Source organism: Schistocerca gregaria, chromosome 5 (genome assembly GCF_023897955.1).
Source record: "Schistocerca gregaria isolate iqSchGreg1 chromosome 5, iqSchGreg1.2, whole genome shotgun sequence".
In the NCBI taxonomy this organism is placed as follows: Eukaryota; Metazoa; Arthropoda; class Insecta; order Orthoptera; family Acrididae; genus Schistocerca; species Schistocerca gregaria.
The window spans coordinates 511,225,522-511,243,589 of NC_064924.1; the positions used below are offsets into that span (position 1 = coordinate 511,225,522).

The 18,068-nt window shown below is 43.9% G+C and overlaps 1 protein-coding gene across 1 annotated transcript in view; it reads right to left on the reverse strand.

Moving 5' to 3' along the window:
* Positions 1-336: 336 nt before the first annotated feature.
* LOC126273398 (uncharacterized) overlaps positions 337-18,068 on the reverse strand; it is a 93,568-nt gene continuing 75,836 nt past the window's right edge. Inside the window, exon 5 of the mRNA XM_049976951.1 lies at positions 337-867. Coding sequence (XP_049832908.1) covers positions 343-867 — 525 coding nt within the window. The 3' untranslated portion in view covers positions 337-342. The remainder of the gene's footprint in view (positions 868-18,068) is intronic.

Sequence of the window (18,068 nt, forward strand, 5' to 3'; positions counted from 1 at the left end):
CAGATGTGTGAGCTCATTCACAACTGACATCATAAGCACAAGCTCATTTCTGCCTATGTTTATCCGTTGTATTCCCTGCTGCAGCTGTGACGTAAGTGCATTTATTGCCTCCGTCGCGTCACTGCTCAGCGACGTGTTTCTACCAGAGGAGCCTGCAGTGTTAGAGTTGAGTACTAAGTCAAAACGAGCTCTGAAAGTGGCATCGGATATTTTGCCCTGCGATGCCTGCTTGGCCAATGAGAGGAACTCCTTCCTTTGCACTTTGCCCAGCTCATACAACTTCATTGGGTGTATTTCTGCACCACCATTCACGATAATGTTTCCATTTTCAGAAAAAATTGCTTAGTGGCCACCAAAGTCTTTTCTCGTCCTAACGATGCCAGCAAAGAAGTCGTCCTTATTATCTATGCTATGGATGCCCCTAATAACTCTTGCATTGCCGTCCACCAAACTGTCACCAGTAGCTGCGGTGTTACTTGCCAACTTCTTGAACGCTCTCCTGTGTCTGTTGCTCCGCAGACTCTTCTCGTAATCTTCTATTACTCCCCTTTGAGTGTCCTTGATTATCTGTGAAGCTGTCTGGAAGTTGATTGTTGCATGGGCGAAAAATAGCACCGAGGCACTGAACTGGAGCACTTCGAGAGGTGTTGCCTCGCCCTCCTTGAAGCGCTCACCAAGGCTGAAGGCTCCGATACCAATACCCGTCGCGTTGACAGCGAGCGAGGTGACGTTGAGGGCGTTGCACGCTATTTGGCCCGTCCTGCTCATCACGTGACCGTTGCTGGCCAAAGCGGCCGCTCTGCTGGTCGCTGCCCCTGCAGCCACTCCGACCGCGCTTCCCGCCACGGACAGCCACGACACAGCCGCCTGTGAAGCAGAGCACGAGATCAGGGCGCTGTCCACAGAAAGATGGAAGCAAACATAAAAACGTTCCCTCTGCCTGTAATTACATTCTCGCCACTGGCACATTTCTCCCTCTCCCCCTCTCTCTCTTTCTTTCTGTCTCCCTCCCTCCCTCCCTCTCTCTCTCTCTCTCCCTCTCTCTATTCCTCTCATCATTAGTATGTCACTGAAAGATCTGAGGAATTCAGCCACAAATACACTGCGGTCGAAAATAAACGCAACAAACGGAAATCTTGCAAGGTAACATTTACACTACTGGCCATTAAAATTTGACCGACAGGATGAAGATGATGTGATATGGAAATGATTAGCTTTTCAGAGCATTCACACAAGGTTGGCGCTAGTGGCGACACCTACAACTTGCTGACATGAGGAAAGTTTCAAACCGATTTCTCATACACGAACAGCAGTTTACCGCCGTTGCCTGGTGAAGCGTTGTTGTGATGCCTCGCGTAAGGAGGAGAAACGCGTACCATCACGTTTCCGACTTTGATAAAGGTCGTATTTAGCCTATCGCGATTGCAGTTTATCGTATCGCGACACTGCTGCTCGCGTTGGTCGAGATACAATGACTGTTAGCTTAATATGGAATCGGTGGTTTGAGGAGGGTAATATGGAACGCCGTGCTCGATCCCAACGGCCTCGTATCACTAGCAGTCGAGAAGACAGGCATCTTATCCGCATGGCTGTAAAGGATCGTGCAGCCACGTCTCGATCCCTGAGTCAACCGATGGGGACATTTGCTGGACAACAACCATCTGCACGAACAGTTCGACGACGTTTGCAGCAGCAGGGACTATCAGTTCGGAGACCATGGCTGCGCTTACCTTTGACGCTGCATCACAGACAGGAGCGCCTGCGATGGTGTACTCAACGACGAACCTGGGTGCACGAATGGCAAAACGTCATTTTTTCGGACGAATCCAGGTTCTGTTTACAGCATCGTGATGGTCGCATCCGTATTTGGCGACATCGCGGTGAACGCACATTGGAAGCGTGTATTTGTCATCGCCATACTGGCGTATCACCCGGCGAGATGTTATGGGGTGCCATTGGTTACACACCTCTATCACCTGTTGTTCGCATTGATGGCACTTTGAACAGTGGACGTTACATTTCAGATGTGTTACGACCCATGGCTCTACCCTTCATTCGAGCCCTGTGAAACCCTACATTTCAGCAGGATAATGCACGACCGCATGTTGCAGGTCCTGTACGGGCCTTTCTGGATACAGAAAATGTTCGACTGCTGCCCTGAGGAGCACATTCTCTAGATCTCTCACCAATTGACAACGTCTGGACAATGGTGGCCGAGCAACTGGCTCGTAACAATACGCCAGTCACTACTTTTGATGAATTGTGGTACTGACTCAATGCCCTGGCGTATCAAGGCCGTCATCACTGCCAGAGGTGGCTGTTCTGGATACTGATTTCTCAGGGTCTCTGCATCCAAATTCCGTGAAAATGTAATCACATATCGGTTCTGGTATAATATATTTATCCAATGAATACCCGTTTATCATCTGAATTTCTCCTTGTTGTAGCAATTTTAAGGGCCAGTTGTGTATTTTGCCTTAAAACGGTATATAAAAATGATAGTAAAGTAGAAACGACGTAAAGCATACAGATGTAATCAACTGCAACATGCATAACGGTAGATAAAAGTGTTGTTCGTTCTTTTCTGAACTTAATGTTTTCTACTCATACAATCTGACAACTGGTTAATCTGCTCACTATGGAGTGTGACCACGTCTGGCACCAATACACGCCTGACAACAACGGAGCTTGCTGTGAATGATGTCATCAACCTCAATTTGAGGCAATAACGCTGAGCTGCTCACTAGCCTTGGAGAGTGGTTGGTTGATGCTGACTTGATGCAACCCGTCTCCCTTGTGCATCCCAGACGTTTTGTATGGTATTCAAATTGGGAGCGCACGCAGGTCACGCCATGCCTGCAATATTTCCGTTTCCAAAAAACGCCTATGAGGTCGGACATCATCGTCCATCAGTACGGTGTCTGGGTCTACAGCACCAAGCAACAACCGCAAATGAGGTCTCGAGATGTCGTCACGATCCGTAACAGCAGTTAAACCTTGCCGATTCGCCTGCACTCTACTCAAGACGGTCCTCCCATCTGAAGTCACACGTGGTCGGCCCTGCCTTGGTTTTCGGGATACAGTTTCGGTGTCTACAAACTTGTCGCCTCATTCGAGAAACAACAGAACAATCTACACTAAGCCATCAGTTTACGAGCCCCCTGCTTCCAGTCTTCCTATGGCTTCCACAGCAGAGAGACAGTAGGCGTCTTCTCTGTGCCATACTGCACAGTCTGCGGCTGTGTACTCAACGATTGTGGATGTGGTTCTAGCCTGGAAACATTACCCCGCTTGATAGGTGCCATGATGGCATCGTGGGCGTTGTTTTCCGTTGACCGAGATGCCATCTTCCGTGCTGAATACGATCGTTGAAGATTTGTATGACTGTACCGTGGATGAGACACAAGACGGGAAAACAGCAGTTTGGTGATTTGATTTTGGACACCAGTGTACCTGACCAACTACTCAATGATCTAAGAAATAAAATAATAGAATGAACCTCATCAACTAAAATCTTTCTACTTGACACTTCACTGAGAAAGTACAGCGAAAGTAATATACTTCGTGTGCCACTTATCTCGACCATCCACTGCCAATTAAGCTGAAGTCGAAGAAAGTACCTTTTCACGTAATATTTAAATATCTTTGTCATGTCCAAGACTGCTTCGTCTTCCATCGCAGGAGCCTTAAGTGTCCCATTTACGGGACTATGTAGCAACTTGGGATGCTAAAATGTCAGCGCAGAAGCTTTGTCAAACATTTTCACATTATTTTTCACTATCTTACTTGCAGCAGACAATCTTCACTCTTCATGGCCCGTAATGAAGTTACCTGTTCTGCTACACACTGAAACATTTACGTTTATGCTCTCATTTTTAAATTTTTTCTCTCATCTGAAAAGTTTAATGGTGGTGCATTGATACACAGTAACGAAAGCAATGGCTCAAGAACGGAACACTGAAGCATCATCCGCTTTACAAGACTCCAATCAGATACAAATTTGTTTATTCTTGATAAAAACAGCACATAATCTGCCTACACTCGTGGCTAATTTGTGAATAGTGGAATACCGTTATCGTTTGGTGTCCCTCACGTTCTATTCACAGACAGTGTAAGGGAAGAACAACTGTCGGTAAGTTTCTTTGTCAAGTGGTGTCTATAATCATCATCGTTATCTGTCATACAACGACGAAGGGAACTGAAGGCGAAAAATATGTATGAGACAGACCAGCCTAGCGTCGGTCAGTACCCGCATGACGCTCGCTCGTTAATCCTGAGCATGGCAGCTGCTCGGGAGTGAGTGTGCGAGTAACTCGTGGTTTGAACACAGGCGCTCACGAGTTAGGCAACTGACTCATACTCATTATTTCATCTTCATAATATTTTGATCTTTGCATTTTAGTTCTACCATGCTTAGAAATACTGTACAAGGTGTACAACTTGGCTTCCGCCGTTTTTTCCCCAACATTTGAGGCTTTAATGAAACTAATTGGTTACACATGTATCATTGAAAGTATTTTCCATCGATAGCCACTACTTTCTTCCATCTTTCGGGCAGTGTACGAATCCCGCGTCGAAAAAGTTTTGAAGCGATCCAAGAATCGATCCGATTTGTGAATTCCTCATGAGATCGGAAGTGTTGGTCAGCCAGGCCACGCGCCATTGATCTAAACAGGTGATAGTCAGAGGGAGCAATGTCTGTAGAATACGACGGGTGGGGTAGGACTTCCCATTTTAAAGTTTCCAAGTACGTTTGGATCTCTTTTGCAACGTCGGGTTGAGCGTTGTCGTGCTGCAAAAACACTTTATCGTGCCTCTCACTGTATTGCGGCCTTTTGTCTTTTAATGCTCTGCTCAGACGCATTAATTGCTTTCGATAACGAGCACCAGTGATTGTTTCACTTGGTTTTAATACCTTAGAGTACATGACGCCGAGCTGGTCTCACCAAATGCAGAGTATGATCTTGGAGCCGTGAATGTTCGGTTTGGACATCGACGTGGAAGCATGGCCGTGATATCCCCACGATTTTTAGCATTTAGGGTTATCGCAATGAACCCATTTTTCGTCCCCGGTCACAATGCGATGCAGAAATCCATTGAGTTTTTTGCCTCTGAAGCAACTGTATCAAACACAGAGACGCCGTTCAACGTCTCTTGGTTTCATCTCACACGGGTTCCAAGTTACTTCTTTGTGAATCATACCCATAGCCTTGAGACGTATTGAAGTGGCTTGCTGTGTTACTCCCACTAATCGTGCCAATTCTTCTTGAGTTTGACGTGAGTCTTCACTCAGCAATGTCTCCAGTTCTGCATCTTCAAAAACATTCTCTCTTCCACCACTATGCCGGTCTACGACGTTAAAATCGCCGTTCTTGAAGCATTTAAACCACTCACGACACATTATTTCACTAACAGCGTCCTTACCATACGTGCCTGAGAGCATTCAATGAGACTCAGGCCCTGTTTTCTTCATATGGAAACAAAACAGTAACACCTCCCACAAATGACGAGATTTAGGGTCGTTAACTGACATTTTCAATCAAGAACAACTTTATGATACAAACACAGTTCGACTAATGTTTGAATGAGGTTACGTTGACCGAGGTCCAAGCTAACTGCCTGTCTGTTTCTTTCAACCGCTACTTACCGTTGTCGCCACCTATCGGCAAACGGCGGAAGCAAAGTTGTACACCTTGTAGAAATAGGAAATGCTCTCACGATTCATTCGTTGAACACGTGCCAGGAAGTAAAGCTTTTCCCCACTATAATCAAACGCATTTCATGACTGTTTAATGGAATCAATAATATTATTTATACTTAAGTAAAAAGTAAGATTAAAACTACTAGAGTAATGAATGATCAAATTGAATCAAACTATGAAGTTGAGATTGAAGATAACGTAACACAGAACAAAATATGTTGGTAACAGGAACTTGTGAATACAAACCTGTATACTACACTTATATTATAGAAGTGGAGGCTATTTAAAACAGATTGTTTGTGTTCCATCTCGCGTGACATTACTGTCTTCATACAATCATTTCCTCGTCCTTCTTACTGTTATGAATTAAGAAAACGTTATTGACACGTTCTGGATCGATACAGCAGCGCTTCTCCGATGCACTTAAGCCTGCCCTGGTAAAATTGTTTTCGCTCGCTGCCCTACGATCGGAAATGCAGAGGATTTGTTTCGCCACATATTAAAGAGCTTGGGGAAGGCAAAGGCTTTTGCCTACGACCGCGACAAAACATTCTTTACGTCATAGCCTAGGACGTCCATGTTCAAATATTTCACCAGGTAATCTTTGCGTTTAGGTGTTGATGAACGCCACCTTCAGAAGTTTTTTTACGGGAGAAGGAATGGAATCTTCTTCCACGACTACACTGTTTCGGTCCTTTTGAAAAATTTTATAAATATTTTCTTACCTCGATTCACTCAGCAGTAAACGTTCCTAGAAATATGAAGGAAAAACAGTAGCCATATAATGAGAATCCTTTAGTTCGTTAACGGCTTTCTCTTTTAGGTAGGTTTCTGCACGTCCTATCTGCGATTTGACTACTGCATTGCTGCATTGCCATCTACACTTTGGTATATACCTAGTAAACTAAACGCCCACTGCACCACAAAAGGCAGTGACTGTTCTGTCCCACCTTCAAGGTTCCTTCTCGCATTTTAAAAGTTTCAATAAATTTAATTGTCCCCTCCACTACATCAGTTTGGTACAGAGATATCATTTCCTGATTGTTTTCTTTTTCAATTTAATTTTTTTATGACTGAAGCGCATCCAACATCATGTACATGCTGTTCCCTCTCGTTTCAACATCTTGATGTAACGTTTTTTGAAAAATTGCCACCAAGCCAGGGTATTTCATATACCCTGCAGTTCTGCGCACTGCCTAGATGGATTCATAAATATCAGGTAATTCCTGTCTAAGAAACTTGTGATGGAATGTGTGTCTTAACGTAGTGTTCAAAGAGGTCACTGCCCATTGCAGACGTTTGTGGCGTTGAAGAGCTTTCTTTATGTTCGGCCCTTGGCCCGTTACAAATATCACTTTGTTTAGTTCCAGAACACATGTACCTATCTCAGACAATTTTTCTTATAACTCTGTAAGAATACATTCACTCGTTTTTGAAACGTTCAGAAACTTCATTGTGAGGAGCATATTGTTTCTCAGTTGAAACCAGTCCTCAGAGTTTACAACAATAGTAGGATGCGACAGTCAGATAACGTATTTGTGATAATTATCAGCCAAAAGATTGCACGTCATATAACACTCATTCTGGTCAATAGATTTTTTTTACTTGCGGCAAGATCTCACTTGGTACTCGATCGGCAATATCTTGTATATGTCGAGAGACAGCTCTCGGAGAAGGCTAAATTTCTTGCGCTGAGACTGTCCCGCACTTGACACCAACATCGATTAGCTATTGTCAAAGGCTATTAAACCCCTCCACACTAACCATGTTGTATAGCCGTAGATCCGACACACACATTTTCACACAGCTGTCCCTAATTGACTCTTCAAGGCTGTTCAAAACTTTTGTAGAAGTAGAATGGGTGATACTTTTGCTCTCTATGTCTTTTCATGCTCGTGGTGCTTCTCTTGTACACGAGTAGGGCCTTGCATGCCTCTCTTCGGCATTGTGGGCAGACCGCGGGTTCACACACATCCCCTTAAGCTATTATATAAAGTTAAAAATGGCGTTAATAAACATCAGTTCGGTCGAATACAGATCCTGGTTTTTTCCCGTATTCCTTAGCATAATGCAGCATTTTCTTTTCGGAAACTATGAAGCAACTAAAAAGCAAAGCGTAAAATATTTTAGTTGATTTCTCACAATGTCCCGAGTTGAAATCTTGTAGACAGTGCCTTCAGTACATTATAAATATCATTAGGATCTCGGGGTAAAGTCGAAGGAACCCAATTCCGTTCGCAACAAAGTATTTTTCATTTTATGTCATTTTATCTTTAACAGCGACCTTTGTCCGTGACTCAATTTTTCAGTTTTATGTGGAACTGAGTTGACTTAAGTTAGACTATGACTGAAATAAATGCATCAGTTTCTCTAGTTTGTAGTTTGCACGTCCAACCTTCTGCCTAGCTGGTGTTAATTGTGTTAGCCAAAGCTGTGAATATTATTTATATAAACTGCGCATTGCACACGTGAAAATACGCCAGATAACGAAACATTGTACTACATACCACACTGTTATTATGCCATTAGAGCAGAAGAAACTTCAGAAAATCTACACTTTAATTTGTAGAGGCTGTTCGACAAACTTGCATTAAGCGGTGCTGATAGCTCTTCGAAACAACACGCTTTCAGCGAGCTGTGTCGCTTATTAAAGCAACTTATGTGATAATGTGACAATTTAAACCAGGCACTCAAAATATCTGGTAGACACCGATTTATTTCCACTATTAAATACAGATCGTACATTTGCTACAAGTCTTAAACAGACGGAGCGAACACTGGAAGTAAGTAAGAGATCAATTGGAATTTAGTTTTATTAGCATTTTCAACCAGCAAGTGGAAGCAACTAGCAGCACGGAGTACAAGAGTTGTAACTTAACAGAGCGTCTCTGGTTCACTTACCGGCAAAGCGTAACTGTTACGTGCCCACGAAGTCCACATTCGTAATAACATTCGCAAATAAACAGAACGCTCTAATAATGTACCACTAGCCTTAACCAGAAAGCGAAAGAGATGTGAATACAAATCTTGAGCATTCTTGTTATACATGGCTCTAAGAATAAACTTCACGAAAATCGGGCAACATTGTCGTTGGCACCTCGTTTCTATAACACTAAATGACTCAAATTACTAATAAAATTAAACTAGTGCTTTACTTTGTGACGGGTGTTCCGTTTTCATCTGACTGTCACTCATAATGAGGCTACATGATGCAGACCGGCAACAGCAAGAAATCAAAGAAATTTATCTTGTTTAGTTCCTACATCTACATCTACATTTATACTACGCAAGCTACCCAACGGTGTGTGGCTGAGGGCACTTTACGTGCCACTGTCATTACCTCCCTTTTCTGTTCCTGTCGCGTCTGGTTCGCGAGAAGAACGACTGTCTGAAAGACTTCGTGCGCGCTCGAATCTCTCTAATTTTACATTCGTGATCTCCTCGGGACGTATAAGTAAGGGGAAGCAATATATTCAATACCTCATCCAGAAACGCACTCTCTCGAAACCTGGCGAGCAAGCTAAACCGCGATGCAGAGCGCCTCTCTTGCAGAGTCTGCCACTTGAGTTTGCTAAATATCTCCGTAACGATATCACGGTTACCAAATAACCCTGTGACGAAACGCGCCGCTCTTCTTTGGATCTTCTCTATCTCCTCCGTCAACCCGATCTGGTACGGACCCCACACTGATGAGCAATACTCAAGTATAGGTCAAACGAGTGTTTTGTAAGCCATCTGCTTTGTTGATGGACTACATTTTCTAAGGAGTCTCCCAATGAATCTGAACCTGGTACCTGCCTTACCAACGACTAATTTTATATGATCATTCCACTTCAAATCGTTCTGCACGCATACTCCCAGATATTTTACAGAAGTAACTGCTACCAGTGTTTGTTCCGCTATCATTTTCGTGGATAATGCATTAAACAGCGAGATCAGTTGTCCCTTGGTCAACAAGTAGTTCATCTGGAATTAGTGACGTATACCAGAAAGCTGATTGGTTATAGAAGTTCCAGGTACTTATAATTAAACCAAAGGTTTTGTAAGTGTTACAGTGTGAGCTGTATACATCACAAGATGCTGAAATATCGTAGATATTAACGGATGAACTCGTGGAGTATGCTGAAAAAAGTAATAGTTCTACTGAAACTTCCTGGATGATTAAAACTGTGTGCCGGACCGAGACCTGAACTCGGGACCTTTGCCTTTCGCAGGCAAGCGCTCTAGCAACTGAGCTACCCAAGCACAACTCACACCCCGTCCTCAGAGCTGTGAGTCTCGGTCCGGCACAAAGTTTGAAACTGCCAGGAAGTTTCATATCAGCACACACTGCGCTGCAGAGAGAAAATCTCATTCTGAATAGTTCTACTTTCTGACACCATATGAAAATATGGTACTATAGGCAATCAGAATGTGGTATGGGTACAGAAAAAAAAGGGGTGGAATGATCGAACACATGACATCGGTGGTTCTGGCACGTTTGTTAGGATGCGCTCACATGTTACAAAACACGGTCTGCCGACTCAGCAATATGCCGCATCTGTAAGAAGGTATAGTTGACGTTCGCTCACAGCGCGCTCGGAGTAATCAGCGCCAAATGTCGGCGTATAATTATCCTTCAGACTAGAAAGAGTCCAGTTGCGACCTTGATAACACGATCTTTCAGAAATACCCACAACCAGTAATCACACGATGCTAGGTTGGACAGTACTGTAGGCCACACAGTTTGAAATTGGCTATAGATGATGTGGTCGTTACCTAAGGTTTATCGAAGCAACTCTTTGACCTGCTAAGTGACAAGTGATACAGCTCCATCCTGCATTACAGTATTGCTGTAGCTACAGTTGCATTCTTGTAAGGCTCGAACCACGTGGTTCACAAGGACGTTCAGATGGCACTTGACACCAGCAGGTCCGCGAGGTGTCATTTTCTTGAAGAAAAATTCGGGAAGAGGACGGTTCAATCCCACGTCGCGCCATCGTGATATAGGTTTCTCGAGATTTCCCTAAATCGCTCCAGGCAAATGCTAGTGGCCTGCCGGAGTGCCGTGCGGTTCTAGGCGCTACAGTCTGGAGCCGAGCTACTGCTACGGTCACAGGTTCGAATTCTGCCTCGGGCATGGATGGGTGTGATGTCCTCAGGTTAGTTACGTTTATTTAGTTCTACGTTCTAGGCGACTGATGACCTCAAAAGTTAAGTCGCATAGTGCTCAGAGCCATTTGAATCAAACCAAATGCCAGGATGGTGCCTTTGGAAGGGCATGGCCGACTTCCTTCCCCATCCTTCCCTAATCCCATGAGACCGATGACCACGCCACAGTTCCTGCACAACATGTGGCAAAGTAGAACGCCATACGCAACATTTCTGGGCCTTCACGGCACAGTGCAGAGTGAAATGTACCTCGTCCATCCAAAGAATGTTCCTTGGCCTCACGTTATCCTAGTCACAGCGTGGTAGCCTTTCTTGGGGCTACATTTGGTGCACATTCTGAATCTTGTAGGGATACCAGTGTAATCCGAAAAATCTTTTTAAATGTTGACCGGGGAGAAATAATTTCCATGACTCAAATCGAGCACTGGCTAAGGATTTTGAGCCACGTACTGCACGGTCGGTTGTAGCTACGGAAATTTCATCAGCAACTGTCATGGAACTGGGAGGCCTCCATCTCCCTGGTGCACCACCTAATTCATCCGTTTCTTCAAATTTCTTGATAATGTGCTTTAGCCCACCTCTTTCGAGCGATATTGCTGCAATGCAGCGCTGTAATTGATGCCGTTTTGATAAAATAGTTTTGCCAGTAGAGTACGGCATCTCTTCTCAATAGCCGTTGCGTTTCACACCGAAAACTTGAACCCTTTTAACCCTTTACACCAACGGTCACTTCACAAACGAAATCAACACGTGTCACCACGTGACAAACATCATACTGATATAAAAACAGGAAGGTTTCACATTCTGACTGCTTAGAGCGCCATATTTGCAAGTGGTGGCAGAAATAATTAGTTTTTCAACACACTCCGCAAGCGAACCCATTAATGAACGTACACTCCTGGAAATGGAAAAAAGAACACATTGACACCGGTGTGTCAGACCCACCATACTTGCTCCGGACACTGCGAGAGGGCTGCACAAGCAATGATCACACGCACGGCACAGTGGACACACCTGGAAGCACGGTGTTGGCCGTCGAATGGCGCTAGCTGCGCAGCATTTGTGCACCGCCGCCGTAGGTGTCAGCCAGTTTGCCGTGGCATACGGAGGTCCATTGCAGTCCTTAACACTGGTAGCATGCCGCGACAGCGTGGACGTGAACCGTATGTGCAGCTGACGGACTTTGAGCGAGGGCGTATAATGGGCATGCGGGAGGCCGGGTGGACGTACCGCCGAATTGCTCAACACGTCGGGCGTGAGGTCTCCACAGTACCTCGATGTTGTCGCCGGTGGTCGGCGGAAGGTGCACGTGCCCGTCGACCTGGGACCGGACCGCAGTGACGCACGGATGCAGGCCAAGACCGTAGGATCCTACGCAGTGCCGTAGGGGACCGCAGGTGAGCGCCACAATCAGGACTGCATACGACCGAGGCACACAGGGCGAACACCCGGCATCATGGAGTGGGGAGCGATCTCCTACACTGGACGTACACCTCTGGTGATCGTCGAGGGGACACTGAATAGTGCACGGTACATCCAAACCGTCATCGAACCCATCTTTCTACCATTCCTAGACCGGCAAGGGAACTTGCTGTTCCAACAGGACAATGCACGTCCGCATGTATCCCGTGCCACCCAACGTGCTCTAGAAGGTGTAAGTCAACTACCCTGGCCAGCAAGATCTCCGGATCTGTCCCTCATTGAGCATGTTTGGGACTGGATGAAGCGTCGTCTCACGCGGTCTGCACGTCCAGCACGAACGCTGGTCCAATTGAGGCGCCAGGTGGAAATGGCATGGCAAGCCGTTCCACAGGACTACATCCAGCATCTCTACGATCGTCTCCATGGGAGAACAGCACCCTGCATTGCTGCGAAAGGTGGATATACACTGTACTAGTGCCGACATTGTGCATGCTCTGTTGCCTGTGTCTATGTGCCTGTGGTTCTGTCAGTGTGATCATGTGATGTATGTGACCCCAGGAATGTGTCAATAAAGTTTCCCCTTCCTGGGACAATGAATTCACGGTGTTCTTATTTCAATTTCCAGGAGTGTATTTACCATGAATTAGTTTTCTGCGATGTATATACCCCACACTGCAGAATTCGAAACACTATCGGATTACTTATTACCATGCCGAAATCAGGAGTGGTAAAATTAAGGCACTGAAGGAAATATTGATGACAGAACTTAGAAATTATGGTATCTGGTAAGGTCACTACGTGGGTCATGGCAAACAATACGTCTCCCAGGACTCATCTGTTGCAAGAAAAATCCCACACCATCCGAGCCCCAGCCAACTCTACTAATGCCAAAGGTACTTGCAGAGTGAAGAATGCCTTTTAGCCAGAAGAGTCGTAACAGTAAAATTGAGAAGGCTAAAAATGTAAAGGATATCAGTTGGATCGACAATAAATCAAGATGAGAAAAATAACCAAATCAGCGGACGGGTAGTGCCATACGAGGACCACCCATGGCTGTGCTTGCCTGTGGCGTAAGCAAGTTGTTAACAGTATCTAAAAGCAGAAGTGAAACAGGGGTGACCGAGACAACTGGCAAATGAGATTGGGTCGATGGTCACCCAGACACACTATGTAAAGAGGGACATACCAACCCCAATACACCACACCGAAAATCGTTTTTAAATGTTAAGCTGAGAATACTTCTCAAAAGTAGTTTTTTCGCTTCTTTCAACACTGTGTCAAACTCAATTTGGAGTACTCTTAAAAGCCTTTCTCCTTGTTGTCCTGAAGACACCTTTCGCCCACGCGAAGTATAATGTTCATTCCTTTCGACGGGTTTTTTGTCTTCCTTAATCCTGCTTAAAGCCTGCTAACTTTAGTGCCTGTATCCGGGGCCTCGTGTATTTACTTCTCTACTGAAAGTTCCTTTCACTTACTTCATTGCATGTCCCCTCTAACATATCTGTTTCATCAAGCTACCGCTTGAAGTAAGTGTCAATTCCCAACTTCATGTCAGGCACGCCTTACAAGAAAGAAAAGCAGCACACTGGTCCAAAGAAATACTGTTTCAAGTGTAGTATACAACACAAGTAGTAACAGTACTCTCAAATAGCAAATCCAATTTCACAAGGCGATCTCTGTAAACTACATCGAAGTTTGTCGCACTTCGGGTCGATGCAAGATGCGTCTATAGCTGTCGTGGCTGGCTGTGGACCTACTGGACATCTGCTGACATCTCTCTTGGGGAACTGTCCAATTCTGAACACCAGAACAGCTCTCAGGAACTGCACTTCAGAACTGTTTTCGGAACTGACTGCCAGCTCACACGTGGGGTGTGTCTTATGTTTTAGCATGGAGCTTTACTATGATTCTGCTCCGTTGGTTGCTAGTTTGGAGCGATAGGAGATCTTTGCACGATTGACTTCACATGACAAGTGACCTGCAACACAGGCCCTTGCAATTGTGGAGGGCTACCGGAATACTGCCGTCTTAGCATTGCCTGCTGCGTGTGTAGTCCCATTTGCTACCGATGGCTCAGGAATGGAACGGACTCTGCAGTAGCGTTTGTGACAGACTCACATCGTCATTTTAAAAATTGGACGAGAGTGGCGGTATTCTGCAATTCTGGCTTTCACCATTATCAGTCCGAAATGGCTTTTCTGGACCTTCCAGACTTTTACTCGTAAATAACTGTTGAACGAAGACACTGATCTCTTTCGTAGTAAATGACGATTACATTTCTAGTGATTCTGATGTGCCTAGTGAAATATATCGGCAGTTCTGGATGATTGTCATAAACAAAATGAATAGGTAAATGCCCAATTACGCTGGTAAAATCAAAGGCTTTGTATTTCCTCAGAAAGACACAAGCACAACCAATATAACATGTTAATCACTAAGTCCTATGTTAACGTGAATAGCGATTTCCTATTTTTCTTGTAGTTCTTGGCTTCATTCCGTGGTATAGTTTGATGTAGTTCTCCTTACTACTCTATCCTGTGCACCTTCATCTCCGAATAAACTCTAACATTTTTGACCCCATACGTCCCTCCAAAACTTAACTCTTGATCTCTTCATGTCCCAGAACGTGTGGAATCAACTGATTCCTCCTTTAGTGAAGTCATACCACACATTTTTTTTCGCCAAATTCTATTCAGTATCTCCTCATCTGCTATGTGATCTACCCATCTAATCTTTAGCATTCTTCTGTATCATCTTATTTCAAACACTTCTGTTCTCTTCCTTTTCTGAACTGCTTAACGTCAACGTTTCATTTCCATACATAGCCACACTCCACACATACGCACAGAAAAGACTCCCTGACAACTTTCTCTCCGAGTTTAACGAATTCATCATCAGCAGAAACGCTTTTCTTGCCACTATCAGTCGAAATTTGGCATCCTCTGTAATTTTGCAGTAATTAGTTATTTTACTGTCTAAATAGCAAAAGTTGTAGTGCCTCATTTCCTAATCTACTTCCATTATTTAATTAGTCCTCATTCCATTGCCCCTGTTTCGTTTTTACTGATGTTCGTCTTAAGTCATCCTTTCAAGGCACTGTACATTTCATTCAACTGCTCTCCCATATCCTTTGCTGTTTCTGACAGATTTACGATGTCAACTGAACATTAATTCCTAGTCCAAATTTTTCGATGTTTTAATTTCCTGCTTGCTCAACGTATAGATGAGTAGTATCTGGGACAGGTTACAACGCAGCCTCTCCTTTCTCATTCACTGACATATTTGCCCTACGAAACATAACAGCCATCTGGTTTTTGTTCAAGTTGTAAATAACATTTCATCTCCTGAAATTTACCACCGCTACCTTCAGTATTTCAAGGCAACGGCCTTGCCGCAGTGGCTACGCCGGTTCCCGCGAGATCACCACAGTTACATCTACATCTACATCTACATTCATACTCCGTAACCCACCCAACGGTGTGTGGCGGAGTTAAACGCTGTCGGGCGTGGTCGGCACTTGGATGGGTGTCCATCCAGGCCGCCATGAGCTGTTGCCATTTTTCTGGGTGCACTCTGCCTCGTGATGCCAGTTGAGGAGCTACTCGACCGAATAGTAGCGGCTTCGGTCAAGAATACCATCATAATGACGGGGAGAGCGGTGTGCTGACCCCAAGCCCCTCCTATTCGCATCCTCCACTGAGGATGATACGGCGGTCGGATGGTCCTGGTAAACTGAGTGCTTACCTTCAGTATTTCAAAATTTCAAAAATTGTATTTCACAAATGTGTTGTCTCACGTTATCTATAAGACTAAAAGTGCTGAAAACGTAGGTTCACCTTTCCTTATCATATCTTCTAAGAGAAATCGTAAGGTCAATACTGTCTCATTTGTTCCTAGGTTTCTCTAAAATTGAAACTGATCTTCCATGATGTCGTCTTCTACGAGTTTTTCCATTCTTCTCTAAGTCATTTCTGTCAGTATTTTGAAACGATGACTTATTATACTGAAACTTAGATAATATTCACACCTGTCGGCAGCTGCCTTTTTTGGAAATCAAATTATTACACTTTTGTTGCACTCTGATGGTACATCCTCTATCTCATACATCTTGTACACCATGTGAAATAATTCCGTCATGACTAACTCTCCCAAGGGTTTCAGTACTTCTAAAGGAATGTTGACTTCTGCAAGTACCTCATTTTGACTTGGGTCTCTCAGTTCTCTGTCAAATTCTCGCAGTATCATATCCCCTATCTCATTTTCATCTATATCCTCTTCCACTCCTATAATATTTCTTTCAATTTCATGTTACTTGCGTAGACCCTCTGCCTACTCCTTCTACTTTCCATCTTTCCCTTCGTTGCTTAGGACTGATTTGCTGTCTTGATATTCAGACAGCTGCTTGTTTCTTCTACAAAAGCCTCTTTAGTTTTCCTAGAGGGAATCTCGTTCTTTCTCTATTAGTATGTGCTTGTATAGCTTTACATTTATCCTCTAGTCTTTGCTGATTAGCCATTTTGCACTTTCTGCCAATCTCATTTTTTGGGGTTCTGTGTTCCCTTTTTTATCAACTGCTGCATTTTTATATCGTCCCCTTTCACCAGTTCACCAGTTAGTATCTCCTGTTATATGCAAGGGTTTCTACTAAGCCATGTCTTTTCGTTTGTTTGATCCTCTGTTGCCTTCACTATTTCGTCTCTCAAAGCTATCCATTCCTCTTCTTCTGTACACTTTTACCAGTTTCAGTCAATTCCTGCCTAATGTTCCGTTTCAAACTCTAAATAAGCAATGGTTTGCACGAACATATCCAGGTTCCGTCTCTTAAATGTCCTATCTGTTAGAAATTTCTTTGGTTTTAATCTATAGTTCTTAACCAATAAATTGAGGTCAGAGTTCACATCTACCCCGGGAAATGTCTTACTGTTTAAAATCTTGTTCAGATATCTCTGACTTATCATCATATAAACTATTTCATACGTTCCGGTGTTTCCAAGTTTCTTCCACGTATACAACCTTCTTTCATGATCGTTCAGTCACGTTTAGTGGTAGGTAAATTGTATTCTGTGCACAATTCCAGCAGGCAGCTTCTTCTTTCATTCCTTTCCTCCAGTCTGTATTCTCCTACCATTTTTCCTCCTCTTATGCTTCCTACTATCGACTTTCAGTCCTCCATCACATTTAAATTTTCTACTTTTTCCCTTAACTATCTGGACAGTTTCTTTTATATCATCATACATTCATTCAATCTCTTCAACTGCTGCGCAAGTTGAAATAGAAATTTGTACTATTGTGGTGAGTGTTGGCTTCATACTTATCTTGGCTACCATAATGCTTTTACTATGCTGTTCATGGTATCTTACCCAGATTTTATATCTTATTCGGTATTATACCTACTCCTGGAAATACCCCTATTTAATTTTTTAGTTATAACGCTGTACTCTCTTGACAAGAAGTCCTGTTCCATTTGCCATCAAACTTCACAAACTACGCAATGACTGACATTTACCTATCCAATTTCCTTTCCAAATTTTCTAACCTACCTGCATGATTAACGGATGTAACATGCCAGTCTCCAACCCTCTAAATTCCAATTACGACTGTAGTTTTCCTTGCTTTCAGCTGCTCACAGAACCAGCACATCAAGACCAATTTGGCTGATGTTATAAAATCAGTTTAGTTAATCATCCAGACTATTACCCATGGCACTACTGGAAAGGCTCTTTCCCCTCTTCAGGAACCACATGTTTGTCTGGCCTCTCAACAGATACAGTCATTAGATAAAATAGGTACAGAT